The following is a 20,768-nucleotide window of genomic DNA, read 5'->3' on the forward strand; positions in this document are numbered from 1 at the left end:
ATAACAAGTTCTTCCTTAAATAAAGCGGTAGTCAAGTCTTAACCCCATTGGCGCCAGGCTCCCCAAATATGTGGCCTCTTGGTGCCTGGGCCTTGGCAGAGAGGCCGCATATCTGCGTGAATTGTGTTCAATACAGCTGTACAGAAAGAACGTGCCCTGCCATTATCCTGACTGGACATCAGATGACGTCCAGCAAAATTACCAGCTCGTGCGCACCCATGGGGGCACACAGCGCAGTTATTGGTAGTGTGGTGGGTCGCTCTGACACAACACATCTTCCATCTCAGTACAGAGCCTATGATGTAGGCTCTTTACCATGAGATCAGCTGTGTCCAATCACAGAATAACCAGGAAGTGCATGGCAGGGCGCAAGTAGAGCACAGCTGATAAGCTGCTCTCCTGACAGGGGGGGGGGCGCCTGTGCTAATAATCAGCACAGATCCATTAGCGATGCCCATCAATAATGCCTCCTCATCAGTGCTGTCTATCAGTGCCACCCATTAGTGCAGGAGAAAACTTATTTACAAAATTTTATAACAGAAACTAAGAAAAACTTTTTTTTTTCTTAAAAATTTTCAGTCTATTTTTAATTTGTTTAGCAAAAAATAAAACAAGTCAGTGGTGACCAAATACCACCAAAAGAAAGCTCTATATGTGTGAAAAAAAATGGTAAAAGTTTACTATGGGTACAATGTTGCATGACCGAGCAATTGTCATTCAAAATAGGATAGCGCTGAAAATTAGCCTGAGCAGGAAGCGGGGGTTGGGAGTTCCCTGTATTGAAGTGGTTAAAGCCCGCACCACCTCACGGCATCCTAAACCTGTTAAAGATCCAGGAGGTGCCAGCGTAAAGAGGTTAAAAATGTAAAAACCTGGGCCCTTCTGCAGGGTAATGCCATAATATGCACCCCGCAGCTAGCACATTATAGCAGAAAGCGTACTTGCTCACCGCTTCATGTGTGAATCTTTGCCTGAATTTGCACCTGAACCCAAAAATGCACAGGACCCTTTGTGAAAGCGCTCCGCGGTCACCCCGGACAGGTGTGAATGGACTCCAAGGAGAACCGCTCACATTCACATATCAGGCGATTTGGATGCGGTTTAAAACAAAGCTCTCCAAGCGGTACGCTGTCACATTTCAATGGCCGGGCCATGATGATGTCACTCGAGTCATGATCGCTGCATTGCAGGGAACCCTGTGTGTCCTAAACGCAGAGAGTTAATGTGCATACACTGTGATGTCATTGGCTATACATTTAGGAGCTCTGCATTGTACATACAGGTAAGACTTGGTGTACCCTTCCCTGGAGGTGGAAGTGCAAAGGGATATAAACCCAGCTGAATTGACAATGTTGAACCCTTTGCCCCAGCCTGGCTAGTCCCTTGTATTGCCGGTCACACTGGGCCTTGTAGTGCCAGGCAGCCCCCCCCATGTACCTCTCCTCTTCTTGCTCTGGGACGCCTCTGTTGGAAGCGGTCCTACCCATCCCTCCTCCTCCACTTCTTCCTCTTCTCCCTTCTGCGGCTCGTCCCGCTTCGCCTTCTTCTCATCCTCACTGCTAGAACTGGAGGACGAAGAACTACTACTACTACTGCTGCTGCTGCGACTTCTCCTCGCCCGCCGCTTCCTCTCCGACATGTTGCTCGGGTGACGTCACCAGGCTGAGACAGGCCGCTACTGATGACGCCACGACCAATCAGAGGCAACCGCGCGCTACTCCGTTCTATGGCTGGAACGGGAGAAAGAGTCACGGTCATCTTGCTGGGTGAGGGTATCGTCGAGCTGGGAGCCGAGCAAGTGTAGTTACCATGGTAACGGCCTGCGACTGCAAATGTGCCAGGGGTGGAGTTACCCATAGCAACCTCTCAGGGTTTTGTATTCCTGACCAGGGTTGGTTGCTATGAGCGAATGTCTGACTCTGGGTTTTGTTTATGATATTTACAGAGCATGATACTGACTGTACCCGACCTCCAGGATCAGGGAACACTGTGTCTATGAAGTACAATATATATATATATATCCTCCAGGATCAGGGAACACTGTGTCTATGAAGTACAATATATATATATATATATATATATCTCCTCCAGGATCAAGGAACTATGTCTATGAAGTACAATATATATATATATATATATATATATATCATCCAGCATCAGGGAACACTGTGTGTATGAATTACAGTGTGTATATATATATATATCAGTGTTGGGGTAGTTACTCAAAAAATTTAACTAGTTCTGTAAATTGTAATGAGATTACTTTACTAGTTACTGCATTTGAAAAGTAACTTCACTACTTATTACTTTACTTTCCTCTTTCTTAATTGACCGTGTAGAAGAAGATACATGACACTCTTTCTGCATAGAGTTTATTGTAACACAGGCTTTGGGAAACATGAGAACAAAACCTGAAAAAAAAGAATAAAACATAAAGTGAACAAAAAGTCATAAACTTCATCCCTCTTTATTCTTCCAAATAACGATTGTATCGCACGGCTTGGGTAACGCAGGAAAGCGCGTTCCTATAGCCTAGTAAAGTAGTGTAGTTACCAATATTAGTATTGTAACTAGTTACGTTACTTTGTTACCAAAAAAAGTAATGTAGTTACTGTAATCAGTTACTTTGTAACTAGTTACCCCCAACACTGATATATATATTTATATATATCATCCAGGATCAGGGAACACTGTGTGTATGAAGTACAGTATATATACTCCAGGATCAGGGAATGCTGTGTGTATGAAGTACAGTGCGTGTGTGTGTATATATATATCTCCTCCAGGATCATGGAACACTGTGTGTATGAAGTACAGTATATATATATATATATATATATATATATATATATATATATACACACACCGCTGCAAGAAAAAGTATGTGAACCCTTTGGAATGATATGGATTTCTGCATAAATTGGTCATAAAATGTGATCTGATCATCATCTAAAGCCCCGTACACAACGATTATCGGCCGACCGATCGTCCGTCTTTTGTCCAGAGTTGTGTTTTGTTGGTTGGAATGTGCCTAGACTGCACACAAATTTTCTCGCCCAACAAAAATCTACTTCAGAAGTGATGTCATGTGTTGGTTTGCTTTCTTTGTGTTCTTTCTTCACTGAGCATGCCCAGACTTGCTCATCAGATTTTTCCCTGTCGAAATCTGTACTGAATGCATGAAAATCGACCGTTGTGTTGACGGCCAACAAAAATTTTATAGTCTGCACACCAGATTTTTTTCGGCCGAAAAGTCGGAGTTGGTTGTCGGAAGCATCATACTAACAAGCCGAAAATCGACAGATCGTCGTCGGACGAAAATTCCCTGCCGATTTTCGACGCGTGTGTACGGGGCTTTAGTCACAACAATAGACAATCACAGTCTGGTTGAACTAATAACACAAAGAATGAAATGATGCCATGTTTTTATTGAACACACCATGTAAACTTTCACAGTGCAGGTGGAAAAAGGAGAAGTAGGCCCAAAACACTTAGTTCTGCACTCCTGTGACCCGTATTCAGCCGATAGCAGGCTAAAGCTGTCATCTGACGTGGCTGAGCCGATCTAGACTCTGGAGAGATCCCAACTTTAAAGGGGTTGTAAAATCAGAAGGTTTTTTTTTATCTTAATGCATTCTATGTGTTAAGATAAAAAGCCTTCTGTGTGCAGCAGCCCCCTCTCAACCTCCCTAATACTTACTTGAGCCCATCTCTATCCAGTGATGTCCACGAGTGCCTCAGCCGTCTGAGAATCTCCCTCCTGACTGGCTGAGACACAGCAGCAATGCCATTGGTTCCCACTGCTGTCAATCAAGCTCAGTTAGCCAATAGGGACAGAAAGGGGGTGGGGCTGGGCTGTGGCTCTGTGTCTGAATGGACACACAGAGCTGCAGCTCGGCTCAGGTGCCCCCATAGCAAGCTGCTTGCTGTAGGGACACTCAGCAGGAGGGAGGGGCCACGAGGTCCAGCGAGAGACCCGAGAAGAAGAGGATCGGGGCTGCTCTGTGCAAATTCACTGCAAAGAGGAGGTAAAGTATTTCATGTTTGTTTTTTAATAGAAAAAAAAAACAAGACTTCACAATCACTTTAATCACTTCAGCTCCGGAAGGTTTAACCCCCGTCCTGACCAGGCGTTTTTTTGCGATACGACACTGCGTTGCTTTAACTGACAATTGTGCTGTTGTGCGATCCAGTACACAAATAAAATGGATGTATTTTTTCCCCCCCACAAACAGAGCTTTCTTTTGGTGGTATTTGATCACCTCTGCGATTTATATTTTTTGCGCTATAAACAAAAAAAGACCGTCCATTTAAAAAAAAAAAAAACAAAAAAAAACAATATATATTTTTTTAATTTCTGCTATAAAACACATCCAATAAAAAAAAAAATATAAAAAATCTGCTACATATTTTTGGTAAAAGCATATATTGATTGGTTTGCACAAACGTTTTAGCATCTTCAAACTATGGGAAAGATTTATAGACTTTTTATTTTTTTCATTGTTTTTATTAGTAATGGCGGTGATCAGCGATTTTTGGCAGGACTGCGGCAGACAAATCTGACTCTGTGTCACTTTTTGGGGACCAGTGACACTAATACAGTGATCAGTGCTAAAAAAAAAAAAAAGCACTGTTACTGTATAAATGAGACTGGCAGGGAAGGAGTTAACATCAGGGGCGATCAAAGGGTTAAATGTGCTCCTAGGAAGAACTTTCTAACTGTGTGGGGGATTGACTGACTGCAGGAAGAGAGAGATCCATGTTCCTCATTAGTAGGAACACATGATCTCTCTCTTCCTGTCTGACAGAACGATGGTCTGCCTTGTTTACATAGGCAAACCGCTATTCTGTCATTCCTCCGAACGATAGTGGGTGGCCGGCGACCATCGTGGCCACTGGACCCGCTAATTGGCTTCTGCTGTGTCCAATCACAGCGGTAATGCGGCTCCGGTGGCACGCGTGCGCCCCCTAGAGTCGATGGAAACAATCATGTATAGATAGGTGATTTTGCGCTTAAAGTGAAGTTCCACCCATTTTTACAAGTTGAGCTGTATGTAATCCCCTTCAGATATGCTTTTGGCAATGTCAACTATTTTTTTTTTTTTTAAGGAAATACCTTTAGAGCCGGTTTACACTACCGCGACCAGAAAGTCGCCCCATGAAGGAGTGACTTTTTAGCGTGACTTTGAAGAGACTTGTTTAGAGATTTGGAAGAGACTTGTGCACTACTTTGAGAGAGACTTAAATGATAGGCGACTTTGTCTATGAGGAATGCCTGGCTAATCTCTTTCTTCTTCCTGGAAAGTCTGATAACAAGTCGCTTGAAAATAGATAAGGATCCGACTTAGAGGCGACTCGTATTGAAGTCTATGTGCACAAGTTGGATAGAGGTCGCCTTGAAGTAGTACAGGAACCTTTTCTGAATCGGAGTGACTTCAGAAGTGCATATTAAGACGGCTCTCATTCATTTACATTGAGTTTGTGATGACAAGAGACGTGGGGCGACTTGAGGGCACACAAGTCGTGTCCCAACTCGGAGTAGTGTGATCCGGCTCTTAATCTTCTTTATTAATCTGCACTTCCGGGTCCTGCTGCTTTCGGCGATTACGTCACGCAGCGATTCGCAAGGGCTCCTGGGACATGTATCCCAGGAGCCCTTGCAATTCGCCTAGTGACGAAATATCGTGTGATTTCCAGTTCTCAGGGATGTATTGCATTCAGTCCGTGCTCCGCCCCACCTCCTCTCAGTGACTGAAAGCATTACATCCTGTAAAGCTCCCTGAGAGGAGGCGGGGCAGTTTGTTGGATGCATTATCCGATGATAGACAGAGAGCAGAGGGGACAGAATCTAGTGTCAGATTCTTCCTCGCTCTCTGCACTATCTTTAATATCGTTGTACGACTTCTTCTTATGTGAGATTCATAGTGACAAATGGCGGAATATTATCTGATTACAGAACAGTCACACAGCTCGGGGCACATTAAAGGGGAACTCTCACCGCACGGGGACACTGATGTAAAAGAAAACTCTCATGGGGACACAGATGTAATATATGAACATTAAAGGGGAACGCTGACTATAACATTAAAGGGGAACGCTGACTGGAACATTAAAGGGGAACTCTGACTGGAATATTAAAGGGGTACTCTGACGGGGACACTGATGTAAAGGGGCACTCTGACGGGGACACTGATGTAAAGGAGGACTCTGACGGGGACACATCCATGTCCCCCATCAGAGTGCCCCTTTACATCTAGTGTGTCTCGATCAGAGTCCTCCTTTACATCTGTGTCCCTGTCAGAGTGCCCCTTTTACATCCAGTGTCCCCGCCAGCGTCCTCCTTTACATCCAGTGTCCCAGTCAGAGTTCCCCTTTATTATTGCGGTCATTGCGGTCAGAGTTCCCCTTTATTTTTTCCGGTCAGCGTTCCCCTTTATTTTTTCCGGTGAGCGTTCCCCTTTATTTTTTCCGGTCAGAGTTCCCCCTTAATGTTCCAGTCAGAGTTCCCCCTTAATGTTCCAGTCAGAGTTCCGCTTTAATGTTCCAGTCAGAGTTCCCTTTTAATATTCATATATTACATCCATGTCCCCATGAGAGTTCTCCTTTACATCAGTGTCCCCGTGCAGTGAGAGTGCCCCTTTAATGTGCCCTGATAAGAGCTGTGTTACTGCTCTGTAATCAGATAATATTCCGCCATTTCTCACTATGAATCTCACATAAGAATAATCCGTTCCATCCCGTGCATGCATTATTCCACAGGACTACGGTCTGGAAATAACGCAAAATTTCATCATTAGGCGATTCGCAAGGGCTGCTGGGATACATGACGCCGCTATCCCAGGAGCGCTTGCGAATCGCTGGGTGATGTAATTGCCTATAGGCGGCCGGACCCGGAAGTGCGGATAAATAAAGAAGAAAAACGGTATTTCCTTACAAAAAAAAAAAATAGTTTGCATTGTGTGTGTGTCTATGTCTGACTCTTTCTCTCTCTCTGTCTCCTGCACTTGTGTCTTCTGGGAGGCAGGGAAGGGATATAGAGGGCGGCAACTTCCTCCTCAGCCGACGTCTCTATAGCAACCTGAGTGTCTATAGCAACCTGTACTATGCCTAAAGCATAGTACTGCCCATGTACGGGATTGCCTGCTGCATTCTGGGTAGCCAGAATGAACAGCAAGCAGGAAGAAGGTCACTAAGTCTTACACTGCGGCTTCAGATGCCCTTAGTAAAGATGACAACGCACAGGCAGCAATTTTAAAAGTAAGATTTTCACTAAACAAATAAACTGTTCAACTCATAAATATGCAAATAGCGGTTTTGTCAAGCGAGATGTATTAATATTAGTGGGCTATTTTTGTTTAAAAAATGATTCTGAGGGTGGAACTTCGCTTTAAGGGCCAATCTGCTGCAGTAAATGTATGTGGGGCAGTCCTTAAGTGCTTAAAGTTAGGATTCCTGATCAGCAGCTAGCTTGGCCCAGTTGTGCCATGTTTTTACCCCCCCCCCTCCCGACCACTTAACTTTAACTGAAAATAATGCCTCCTCACTGCTTGTCAGAGGGCAAAGCTTGTGTAACGAAGCCCTTAACCACTTCCCCTTAAGTGGATGTCATATGACGTCCTGGGCTTTAAGTGGGGATATCTAAATGATACCTGCAGGCATCATTCAGATATCATTTTTTTCAGCCAGCGATTCCCTTCACCATAAGAACAATCAGAGTGGCTGATCATTCTTACAGGTGGCATCCCCCCCCTCCCACCACCCTGCGATGCTTCTACCGGCTCGCCCGTGCGATCAGCGAGCCGGAGAAGGAATCGGCCGCCGGCAGAAGTGTCCTAGAGACTGCGAAGACCAGATGGTCCCCGGCAGTCTCTAGGACTCTCGGAGGCTGGCAGTTTTCAGTGCTAAAATTCAGCCGAGATAGTTTATTTATTTATTTTTTCTATTTCAGGCTTTCTAGCCTGTAGGAGAGATCTGAGGTCTTATTGACACCAGATCTCTCCATAATCAGGAAACAAAAAACAAACACAAGGGCGCACCGGCCTAGTGCATTATCCTCTAAGAGCTTTATTTAATTAAAAAGGTATAAAAATACTCCCAAACAAGTTCTTGGTACAAGCATATCAAATAGGTAAGTTGCCATCAGCATCAAGATACAGGATATACCGTCCTCTGAAGCTTGGAAAGGCTTATGCGTTTCGAGGCTTGGCCTCTTCCTCGGAGCATAAGCCTTTCCAAGCTTCAGAGGACGGTACAGCCTGTATCTTGATGCTGATGGCAACTTACCTATTTGATATGCTTGTACCAAGAACTCATTTGTGAGTATTTTTATACCTTTTTAAATAAATAAACCTCTTGGAGGATAATGCACTAGGCCGGTGCGCCCTTGTGTTTGTTTTTTGTTTCTAGTGGTCTTAGATTACCCTGGTCTTTTAAGGGGCTGCAAGGCCGAAGCTATCCAGCGATGCCGAGGCAAAAGTTCTCAGTAGCTGCATGATTGTGGCCAAGGTCGATAGAGCCACACCACTTAGAGCGTAGGAGACAGGTGCTTCGCACCGACTTTTTTTGTTTGTTGCTCTCCATAATGAGGACCTGTCATTCACTGTTCTTAATACAAGGGATGGTTACATTCCTTGTAATAGGGATAAAAGTGATAAAAAAAAAAAAAATTAAAGGGAAAGTGTAAAAATAAAATAAACTGGAAAAAAAAATTAAAGTGCCCCGTCCCCGCGTGTTGGCACGCGGAAGCGAACTCATGCGTTAGTCATGGCCACATATGTAAACAGTGTTCAATCCATACATGTGAGGTATCTCTGCGAACATTAGAGCGAAAGCAACAATTCTACCCCAAGACCTCCTCTGTAACTCTAAACTAGTAACCTGTAAGAAATTTTAAAGCGTCGCCTATAGAGATTTTTAAGTACCAAAGTTTGGCATCATTCCACGAGTGTGCGCAATTTTAAAGCGTGACACATTAGGTATCTAAAATGAATATGGGGGGGAGTACCGCACTTCAGGGATGGTTAATGTGATAACATGATTAGAGAAATATATATCAATAAATATTCAAACGGTGTATAAATCCAATATAAAGTACATAAACTTATTAAAAACAAGTATGAAATTAATTCTGTGTCCTGTATAACCAAATCATATAAGTAAATTTTCTAAAGATAATAAGTAAATATGTTGATCAAAATTAATAAAGTGCTTATGGTGATTATATATTATTCAAAATATATTTCAGTGATATTCGTGATATAATAAACTGCTCTGTGCCAATTATTCCAGTGTCCCAATCTATTCTCCAATATTGTATCAAAAAAAAATATTTTATAAAATGAATTTAAAAAAATTAATTTTTTTTTATTTGTATCATAAATATATATATTGTGTTCAAGTGTCCAATCAAGCAATTCAAGCTTCCTCTTCTGCGTGACGTGACAGCGTGAGATAACGCGTAGGGCAGACAGAGCACCGTAAGTGACATTACGGGACACGGAGGAGAAGTCCCGCGGCATACAAGCCGATTAAAGCAAACTAAACTGTGAGTTGTTACTTGTTTTTTGGCAAATAAAATTTGTGAAATACTACACAATGTTGGCCCTATTACTTTGAGATACGAGGAGGCACTGGGGCATTAACCTGAGACAAATCCTGGAAAGGAGGAATATACCAGCACACCCCCCCATACTTCATCTAATAAAGCCTAGGAGAAGAGAGGATAGAGGATCAGATCCGAGATTAAATCTAAAAGCGCATTGTTAAGAGCATTAAGGTGAGCGGTTAGCACACCTAGAGGTGATGAGCACTGAAGAGCACTTTGTCCCACAAGGTGTAAAGGTGGAAGCAAGTTCATTTTAAATCACAGAAGAGAAAGCTTAAATTGTTTGATTGGACACTTGAACACAATATACGTATATATATTTATGATAAAAATAATTTTTTTTTATTAATTTTATAAAATAATTTTTTTTTGATCCAATATTGGAGAATAGATTGGGACACTGGAATAAGTGTCACAGAGCACTTTATTATATCACAAATATCACTGAAATATATTTTGAATGATATATAATCACCATAAGCACTTTATTAATTTTGATCAACATATTTATTTATTATCTTTAGAAAATGTATTTATATGATTTGGTTATACAGGACACAGAATTAATTTTATACTTGTTTTTAATAAGTTTATGTACTATTATATATATTGAATTTATACACCGTTTGAATATTTATTGATATGTATTTCACTAATCATGTTATCACATTAACCATCCCTGAAGCGCGGTACCCCCCCCCCCATATTAATTTTATATAACTGTGTGGTTACCAGTAATGGTACAAGCAGCTTTAAGGGCGTATACATTCAAGAGTCCGCCAAGACAGCGCAAGAATCATACCCATATAAACAAAACATTAAGTATTTACTCGGCGTAACATCATCTTTCACATTATGCAAAAAATTTGGGCTAACTTTAGTGCTTTTTTTTTTTTCCATTCTTAAAACAGTTTTTTTTCCAGAAAAAAACACGTTTGAAAAATTTCTGCGCAAATACCGTGTGACATAAAAAGTTGCAATGACCGCTATTTTATTCCCTAGGGTCTCTGCTAAAAAAATATATAATGTTTGGGGGTTCCGAGTAATTTTCTAGCAAAAAAATTATGAATTTTACATGTTGGAGCGGAGTGCCAGAAATCGCGCGGTATTCAAGTGATTAAAGAAACCACTGAGGATTTGTTTATTAATGCCCCTTTCACACAGGCTGACCTGCCCTTTTTTTTGGCGGATCTGAACGGATGCCCCATGCATCTCTATGGGGCTTTGGATGTCAGCGGAGACTTGTCCGCTGACATCCGATCCGTCAAATCTGGACGGATGGAAACCCTATTTTCTATCCGTCCAGCAGATTGGATCGGATGGGAGCGGACAGACGGTCCGTTCTCATCCGATTCCCCCATAGAGAACAATGGGGACCTGACAGCAGTGTCTCCGCACACAGCGCGGAGACAGAGCTGCCATCCGCCTGCTCAATGGGGGATCGGACCGCCAGGTGTGAAAGGGGCCTAACTCCGATTATCATTATTTTGGGTTCACTAATTGGTTTTTCATGCTGCTTATGTGTTTTCTGACCATATGGCTAGTTTTGAGCCAGATTTGCTGCAAGAAAATTGAAGATCACTCTTCAGTATGTAAAACCTATAATGTACATTTTTTTTCTGTCTGGTTACAGTATTTCAAAGTGAGAACAAATCTCATGGCAGCAGTCTTGTCTTTCTTTTTTTCTGACAATTTCTTGCAATTGTTTTTGTTTGTAGGACAAGATGGATGCACTTCTCAAAGAGGTAAGTAAATCCATTAGTAAGAAAATTGTCTTTTATATGGAAAGAGCATCACTTACTTAAAAAAACATTTCTATGACTATATATAAAGTAGATCTAATGTACTATCTTCTAATGTTTCTTCAGTTTTATAAGGCATTTCTCTGTCTTTCTCATCTAACAATACCCACAGACAGAGACTATTGTAAGCCCTCTGTGGCATGCCTGATGTCACTTTAAAATGACCCATGATATTGTGATCTCATCTCATCTGCGTATGGAGGCTGTTTTAGGCCGGGTTCACACCTATGCGTTTTTTGTTGCTTTTTGCAGAAGCGCTCTACAGTTCATTTAGCATGGGACACATACAACATCTATGCTTTTTTCAGCCACTGCATATTTGGAAAGGGTCAGGGACTTTTTTTTAAACACAAAAGGGTGCTTTTTTTTTTGGTTCAATAAACGTTAATGGGAAAGCTGCAGAAAAGCATGTAGTGCAATTTTGCCGCAATTTCAGTTTTTTAATCTGCCCAACAACAAATTGGCGAGAAAATAAGAGTACCAAATGCAAAACGCAAATCGCGACAAAATCACATGCAAAAAAGCACTGCAGATACGTTAAAAAGCAAACTGCATAGGTGTGAACCGAGCCTTAAGCTCTTTATTCCTCATGTTCTAGTTCTCTAGCAATCCTCAGACACCAGGTGTGAAAACCCAAGGTAAAAACTGACTCTTTACAGCTGCTAGCTAGGGATTGCTAGAGAGCTGTGACAGAGAAAGAGCTTGTCGCGGTGCTCGGAAAGGAAGTGGCAAGCGGGTACCTGTCAATATTGCCAATTGTTCAAGAGGCGCGGGTAATGGGTGCTTAAAGCAGAACTTCCCCTTTTGGGTGGAACACTGCTTTAAGTTCTAGAGCTCCCCAGCAGTTCCAGAAGCTATGAAGAGGCAACAGAGATTCAGCTCTTGGACCTCTGCCAAACTAACTCTGAACAAATTATCACCGGCTCCTTTGCCTACAGGGCAACCTAACTAAAATTTCCTACACTGTACACACAGAGGGTGCTCAGTAGCTGTGTCTAAGACAGTGATTTCCAGCTTCCAGGGGCCAGTTATGTTGTATATGTAAAAGTACATAGATCCAAGCTGTCCTAATGTAACTACAACATATGTATAACATTTCTATACCTGTAATTCATCTTTCAGATAAACATAGTATAGAATCTGCCATCTTTCTGAAAATGCTAGTTACCAAACAGTTATGCTTATTTGCTGACTTCAGTACTTTGAGTCAAAGTAAAGTCCGAACATGTTTTTGGTCCATGACTCAGGAAGTATTAGTGCCATTAGATCAGCATACCAGTCAGGAAAATAACATTTTCCCCAGTCATCTTCCAGGATGGCCTAATGAGAGAGAGGCTCCTCCCACCTAGCACAGGAAACACAATCCACATTTGTTTAAATCAGGACTCGACAAAGCGCAGGCGCCAGGTAGCATGGTGACCAGAAATTGGGTCTCGGCGCCCGGGCTCCCGCCAGCCCATCCACCATTGCCAGTGGCAACAGACACGCCTGACACACCATCACATGCCTGTTGAAAGGGTCCTGCGCGTTTCCGAAACGTTGCACTATATTTTTTTGATGTGATCTTCTCTGGAATAAAGTTTTTGGACTGCTTTTGCAAGATCCTTGGTGTGCTGACGAATATGTATCTACTTGTAACCGATCCAGTGGCCAGCTGGTGATCACTTTAGCACCCAGTACACAAGTGCCTACAAACCAGGAAGGTGTGCGTTAAGAATATGAACTATACAACTCCTTGGGCTGCCGCCCAGTGAGCTCCTCACCTTATTTCTTCCCTTGTGCGGGGAAGCGATGATTGGGCAGCTTGTCAGCCTCTCCCCACTCTGTTAGCCGGAGCTTCCCACCCCCTTTTGCCCCTCCCCCAATTGGGAAGCGAGCTGGGGACGTCAGCTTCTGCAATTGGCTGGCTGGGAAGATGACGAGAACAGCGTGCGCCCCAACTCTGCCCAATGGCTGAGAGTGACCTGGCCGAGCCCTGTAGGGAGGGCAGCCCGAGATGGGGCCCGGGAGCTGGCAGAACTCTACTCTCCAGGTGATAGACACCCCAGGGGACCCACCCACAGTGTAAAAGGAGGGGGGGCACTGTGTGGGAGGAATGTATGGGGAAGGGGGGACACTTAGAGGAGTGTATGACACTGACCACATTTTCCCAGCAATAGGTGTTCTCTGCCTGATGTGTCCTGCAATTTTAGGATAGGCAGCATAGAGACCCTCCCCTCCATTAGATCAGAGTCCCTTTATGTTAGCAGCACCCCCGTTAGAGATCCCCCTGTTAGATCAGAGTCCCTTTATACTAGCACCCCCCTTAGAGACCCCCACATTAGATTAGTCCATCATATTAGCACCCCCCTTAAAGACCCACCATTATATCAGATTCCCCTTTTATCAGTGACCCCCTTTAGAGATCAATGGTTGGCCAGCTCTGTCGCCGAAAATAAAGCCCTGCCAGTCAAAAAAAAAAAAAAACTGGCTTCTAACTTTTTAGCTGGCTCCTAGATTCAAGCCCTGGTTTAAATACAGGTATGAGACAAAGTCCCTCAGTATTTTGTGTTTCCTCGGCCAGACAGGATCACTTCAAGATTGCTGCCAGGCCTCTATGCTAGGTGGCAGGAGCCTCCCGACCCTAGCCTCTCCTTGTCTGGGGCAGTGTCCCTGCGGATTGCCTAAACTAGGGAACTCGGGCCCCCTCGGCCTCTGGTTGGAGGGGGAATGAGGGACCCCTACTCCCTCTTATTTATATGTCCTGCAGGAGAGCCACAGTGGAAACTTAACCATCTCTGGAGGTATCCGCAGAGTTTGCGTTTCCCAGTGGGCAGAGTGGGGCTTGTTTCTCCCCTCTTCCTAGAGTCCCAAGGGCGCGCTTCGCTCTTGTTGGGCCGAGACAACGGAGGCGCGTCATTTCCGGTCTAGAGTCCTCCAGGCGGTGCGGTGGAAGGGACACGGTGGCCATCTTGGTTTTGGCCCGGGGGAAAGCCAGACAATGGAAGAGGGGGACAAAACACTGCACCATAGGATCGACATCCCAAACCAAAGGATCCGATCCTGGACCTGCAGGTCCCATGGGAGGAGCCTAACCACATGATGCTGGCATGCTGTTGGAGGTCGGCAATGTTTTTGGATGAGAAACAGACACACGCTGTTTTTACCATATGCCTTTTATCTTGTAATGTGAGTACCCTGTGTGCAGAGTTCTACTACATGTTTTAATAAAGCCTTTTTAAGGATGTCTGCGCAATGATATTGTCATTTCATGTTTTGGTACTATCAGACAATATAGCAGCAGTGTCCTACATAATCAAGAGGGTACGCGGGCACCCTCTCTCAAGGAGGTAGCGAAACTAATTCTTATGTGGGCAGAAGAAAACACCCTCTCGCTGTCGCTATTCACCTCAAAGAGAAGCTGAATTTGCTAGCGGACTTCTTGAGCAGGTAGAAGATTTGTCACACGGAATGGAGCTTGAATCAGGAAGTGTTCGAACTGATCACAGAGATGTAAGGCCAACCACTAATAGATCTGTTCCCTCGTCCCAAAATGCGAAGGTGAAAAACCTTTTTCCAAATCACAGGGACCTTCACAGTCTGGGTCTGGATGCATTTGCCTTCCCATGGTCGGAGGATCTCTTGTACACTTTCCCTCCTTTCAGGCTCATACCAAAGGTGATTCAGAAAGTCAAAACCTCAAAAGCGAAGATAATCCTAATAGCTTTGGCTTGGCCAAAAAGATCATGGTTTGCCGCTCTACAGAAACTGTCCGTAGCAACACTCTGGAGGCTGCCAGAGAGGAGCGATCTGCGGGTCCAGGAAGATTTATGCCACCCGCAGGGGAGTCATTCTTCTTTGAATCTAGCAAAGAAAAGCCGCTCAGGTGAGACAAAATTTCCTGGTGCGAGTCAGATCCGCTTTTCAAAGAACTTCACAGTCAAAAGAAAATGGCCGCACTCAGGATCTTAATGAAAGCATCAAAGTCTTTATTCCTCACCACAAGTAAAATGTAGACAGTACATCACAGGAACATGCAAAGGTTGACGCGTTTCACGATACTGAAGATCGCTTATGGTTATGAGTAAGCGATCTTCAGTATCGTGAAACGCATCAACCTTTGCATGTTCCTGTGATGTACTGTCTACATTTTACTTGTGATGAGAAATAAAGACTTCAATGCTTTCATTAAGATCCTGAGTGCGGTCATTTTCTTTTGACCGTGACATCCTTCTTTGAAGGCTTGGCTCCTGAGCAGATGCTGTTAAAGAACAAAGGGTTGTCTGAAAAAGTGAAGGACGTGATCTTAGACAGCAGGAAAAATCAACAAATTTAATATATGCTAGAGTTTGGAAGAAATTCTGCAATTGGCAGAGGGACAATACCAGGATTTCTGGACCTATTGTACCGGCAGTATTGGACTTTCTTCAAAATGGAACTGACCTAGGGTTAGCTCCCAATTCTTTAAGAGTACAGATGGCAGCTTTGTCCAATTTTCTGGATATCAGATTGGTGGAACACATGCTAATAAGGAGGTTCATCAAGGCTGTCTCTAGAAGAGCACCGCGGTCCAAGAAGTTTCCCCCGTGGGATTTGTCGACAATCCTCCAAAGTTTCACAAAACAGCCTTTCAAGCCTTTAGAAGAAAGTACATTAAAAATATTAACCTACAAAACTGTACTTTTAGTGGCTGTGGTCACAGCCAGAAGAGTTAGCGAATTACAGGCTATGTCCATAGCAGAGCCATACTGCTCCATTCTGTCCAATAGGGTAATTTTATCTCTGGACCCAGGCTTTCTTCCCAAAGTGTCAACAGACTTTCATCGGTCGCAGGAAATCATCCCATCATCCTGTGGGCAAGCCAGTAATCCTAGGGAGGAAAATTTCCATAAAGTTTTTGTAAGACGGTGCTTATTATGTTACATTGAGTGTACTACAGAATAAAGAAGTCCCTAATTTATTCCTACTATATTCGGGACACAAAAAAGGATCAGCTGCTTCAAAAACTACCATCACTAGATGGATGAAGGCTGCAATAATGGAGGCCTATGCAACTGCCAGGCTCTCGGCTCCCCAAAATCTCAGAGCCCATTCCACCAGGGCCCTGGCTGCGTCCTGGGCTAGAAGGGCAGAAGCTACCCCGATCCAAATCTGCAAAGCAGCCACCTGGTCAAGTTTCCAGACATTGTTCAAGCATTACCATCTGGATCTCTTATTCTCTAACAATCAGGCCTTTGGGAGAAAAGTGCTTCAGTCTGTGGCCCCTCCCTAGCAGGTATGGTTTCTATAATGTCACTCTCATTAAGCCATCCTGGAAGATGACAACACAAAACAAAGTTATTACCTTTCCAGGAATCTTCCAAGACAGTGCTGCTTCCCGTCCTGTTATGTATGCTGTGCCTTCTGTTATTTGTTATTACTGAGGGACTCTGTCTCACACCTGTATTTAAACTAATGTGGATTGTGTTTCCTGTGCTAGGTGGGTGGAGCCTATCTCTCATTAAGCAATCCTGGAAATTAAGTTAAAGATAATTTAGTTTTTCAAGAAGACAGTAAAACTAGCCATGCACATAAGCATTTCTCTTGTTCAATCCCTCAGCCTGAACAAGATAAGTAATTTGATTCCTGTTTAGCATGGGAGGACGAATATTCAATTCCTGTTCGTGTATCCTTTCAGCCGACACACATGACTGTCACAATACCTGAACAATGACTGTATCTGATTGGATGCAGGCACTGTTTGGCTGAGAATTTTGTACCTGGGAACTTTGACTGAAAGTTTTGAGTTGCCTGAAAGACTTTTGTTGAGTTGGATGGTGCCGACAGGGCCACCCACAGAACATATTTCAGCTTATTCAGCAGAAAACACCTGAAATGAAATCGGTGTATGGCCAGTTTAACAATTCTGATTTCTCACTCTCTGGTTTTCTGTGTTTTAAACATAAATATTAAATGCTGGGAAAACGTCCAATGGCAAAAGCCTCCTATATATTAGGATAATTCCACCTGTCCTCTTTTCAGAAATTGGCTGACATTGGTGGATTGAATTCCTTACTGGCCTCTTTTGTCTTCCAGACAGAGCTGCTTGCACGGCACATGTCCTCATATCAACATGAGCTACCCCCAGATCTAGATTCTGCCTCAAATGTTAGCGAGGAAGCTAAGAATGAGGTAATACAGGAGTGTGAAGACCTCTGGACAGAAATGAAACAGGTATGTTTCTGCTTAGTAGTTGGTCATCTGAATGTTTAGATATTTTTAAATGTTTTTAGCAATACTGCATAAAATGTATTTCTCTTTCGTTCATTAACGGACACAACTCCTGTTATTCATAACCATTGGGTTATTCTGCCCCCTACAGGAGTAGGAAACTAGGCAGAAAATAATTCTGGCTACACCCATGTGCAGTCCCAGGGGGTATACTCCCTCTCTCTCTCTCTCTCTCTCTCCTATAGCCACTCAGTTTTTTTCCGCCTAGTCATGAGTAAGGACCTAGTTATTTGCTGGGATCTCCTGGTCCTGGCAATTTTTTTCTTTTTAGATAGAAATTTTTTATCCTGGATTTTTCTCTGTGAGATCTACAATCAACTGCCAGACTGGGCGACGGGCTGGATAATCTAGATCTAGTGGTGACCCCAGTCTGGCCAGCGAGCGCGCGCAGACCTCAGCTCCGCTCTAGGTCGGCCGCGAGATAGCCCCACTGGACGTGGGCTGGCCTGCGAGTTAAATGCCTTGCGAGGTCGCATAGGACCTGGTCTCGGCCAGAGTCGCAGTGTTCCTCTTGGCCGACAACCCCCCATTTCAATAGAGAGGGGTTCTGTCTGGAGCGGTGCTTGCCTGGTTACTGGTAGGGTGAGTAGTCCCCCCCCCCCCCCCTGGAGGATTTTAGGGTGGACGTGGGCCCCTCCTTGGGACTGTTTTGACCCCAGCGTTCCCCTCCTTCCCACAGGCACCTCCCCTTGCCGAGTCCCTCTCCTGCCCCCCTCCTGACCCATGGATAAGGCTCCTTCAGCATGAAGGTGCTCCCTCACCTGTATTGGGTAGGGCTGGTTTCCGGATCTGTGGACTTCCCTGGTGCAAGATAAGTGGGTCCACAAAGTCATTCGGTCTGGCTACAAGATTGAGTTTCGCTCTTGTCCCCGGTAAGGTTTGTTTTCCTTCCAACTTGCGCCTGTCCCCAGACAGGGCCTGTTTGGGGCAGTACAAGACCTCTTCGTTCAAGGGGTGATTGTCCCGGTTCCGACTTCGGGAACTTTTTCAGGGTTTTTACTCAAACCTGTTCACAGTCCCCAGGAAGGAAGCAAAGTGCGTCCAATCCTGGACCTCAAGGCGCTCAACTGCTTTGTGCGGGTACAGAAGTTTAGAATGGAATCCATTTGAACGGTGGTGGCATCCCTGCATCAGGGAGATTTCCCCTCCTCTATTGATATCAAGGATGCCTACCTTCACATTCCAATATGTGCCAGTCACCAGCGTTTTCTCCGCTTTGCTGTGGGAAAGGAGCATTATCAGTTTGTGGCGTTACCCTTTGATCTCGCCTCTGCTCCTCGGGTCTTTACAAAAGTGTTAGCCCCGGTGCTAGCATTGCTACGCCAATGGGGGATCGTGGTACAGGGCTAATTGAACGATCTCCTTCTGCGGGCGGAGTCTCCCTCTGCTCTGATGGAAAACCTTGATCTCACAATACGAACTCTGCAGGAGTTCAGCTGGATTCTGAATTTTCAGAAGTATGCTCGGGCTCTGTCCACAAAGCTGGACTATCTGGGCCTGACTCTGGACTCAGCCTTAGCCAGAGTGCTCCTTCCTCTGGACAAACTCCAGAAATTGCAGGCTGCAATTCGCCTCCTGCTGTCCAACAGATGGTCATCCCTCCGGACTTGCATGCGTGTGCTGCGCCTGATGGTGTCTACCTTTGAAGTGGTTCCCTTTGAACAGTTCCATACGAGGTCCCTGCAAAGGGAGATTCTGACCATATGGGACAATACTCCGCAGTCTATGAACAATCTGATCCGGCTGAGCCGCGGAACGAGGAAGTCCCTGATTTGGTGGTTTCGTTCTCCGGCGATTCGGCTGGGGAAAATCCTTCCTCCCCTTGTATTGGACAGTGGTCACCACAGATGCCAGCCTGTCTGGCTGGGGAGGCGTCCTCTGCAAGCATTCTGCTCAGGGGATCTGGACACTGGAAGACTCCAGACTACCAATCAATGTCTTGGAACTCCGAGCGATTAGACTGTGTCTGGATCATTGAATGAATTGTCTTCAGGGTTGTCCAGTGCGCATTCAATCGGACAATGCCACTGCTGTTGCTTATGTCAATCACCAAGGGGGCACAAGAAGTGTCCTGGTGGTTCTGGAGATAGCCGGCATTCTAAGGTGGGCAGAATGTTTTTTTCCAGCCCTCTCCACCATACACATTCCCGGGGTGGAAAATTGGCAGGTGATTACCTCAGTCGGCAGGCGTTGGACCAAGGGGAGTGGTCCCTTCATCTGGAGGTATTTTCATCAGCTGTGTCTCTGGTGGGGTACCCCCGAGGTGGATCTCTTGACGTCTCAACTGAACAGGAGAGTGGAGAGGTTTGTGGCTCGGTCAAGGGATCCTCTAGCGGACGCCACAGACGCGCGCTGGTGGCCCTGTGGGGGTCAGTATCGCTGATTTACACCTTCCCTCCTCTCAAGCTTCTGCCCAGACGCAGGATCGAGGCAGAAGGGATTCCGGTCATCTTAGTGGCTCCGGACTGGCCTCATCAGGCTTGGTACGCCAATCTAGTGAGGCTGGTTGCCGACGTTCCTTTAAAGCTTCCTCTCAGGGAAGATCTGATGTCCCAAGGACCTTTCTTACATCCTGCTTTACAGTCGCTGGCTTTGACGGCTTGGCTGTTGAACGCCAAGTGCTAAAGGATAGAGGTTTATCGGATTCAGTGATTCTTACACTGTTGAAAGCTAGGAAATCTACTTCTAGGAAGATCTACCATTGTACGTGGAAGACATACATTGCGTGGTGTGAGTCGCTTGGGGTTCATGCTCGCTCCTTCTCTGTGACTCGGATCCTAACCTTCCTTCAACGGGGGGGGGGGGTTGAACAGAAGTTGGCCTTGAGTACCATCAAGGGCCAGGTGTCGGCTTTTTGCGGTTTTCTTCCAATGACCTATGGCTACACACTCCCTGGTGCGTACTTCAGGATGTCCGACATTTGGTTCCTCCAGTGTGAGCTCCGTTGCCACCTTGGGATCTCAATTTTGTGCTTTTAGCTCTACAGAAGCCTCCCATTGAAAATATTTGAGAGATTCCCCTGCTTACGCTGTCCTAGAAGGTGGGCTTTTTGGTGGCGGCGTTATCCTGTCGTTGACCCTTTCTGGTGATTCACAGGGATAAGGTGGTTCTTC

The 20,768-nt window shown here is 44.8% G+C and overlaps 2 protein-coding genes across 2 annotated transcripts in view; one reads left to right on the forward strand and one right to left on the reverse strand.

Moving 5' to 3' along the window:
• The window catches only part of PPWD1 (peptidylprolyl isomerase domain and WD repeat containing 1), a 58,245-nt gene extending 56,567 nt beyond the window's left edge, over positions 1-1,678 (reverse strand). Inside the window, exon 1 of the mRNA XM_082269100.1 lies at positions 1,438-1,678. Coding sequence (XP_082125226.1) covers positions 1,438-1,639 — 202 coding nt within the window. The 5' untranslated portion in view covers positions 1,640-1,678. The remainder of the gene's footprint in view (positions 1-1,437) is intronic.
• A 10-nt stretch (positions 1,679-1,688) lies between these two features.
• CENPK (centromere protein K) overlaps positions 1,689-20,768 on the forward strand; it is a 153,125-nt gene continuing 134,045 nt past the window's right edge. Inside the window, exons 1-3 of the mRNA XM_082269108.1 lie at positions 1,689-1,812; positions 11,323-11,349; positions 17,461-17,598. Of these exons, the coding sequence (XP_082125234.1) occupies positions 1,810-1,812; positions 11,323-11,349; positions 17,461-17,598 (168 nt within the window). The 5' untranslated portion in view covers positions 1,689-1,809. The remainder of the gene's footprint in view (positions 1,813-11,322; positions 11,350-17,460; positions 17,599-20,768) is intronic.

Source organism: Pelophylax lessonae, assembly GCF_965119305.1.
Source record: "Pelophylax lessonae genome assembly, chromosome: 1".
Classification (NCBI taxonomy): domain Eukaryota; kingdom Metazoa; phylum Chordata; class Amphibia; order Anura; family Ranidae; genus Pelophylax; species Pelophylax lessonae.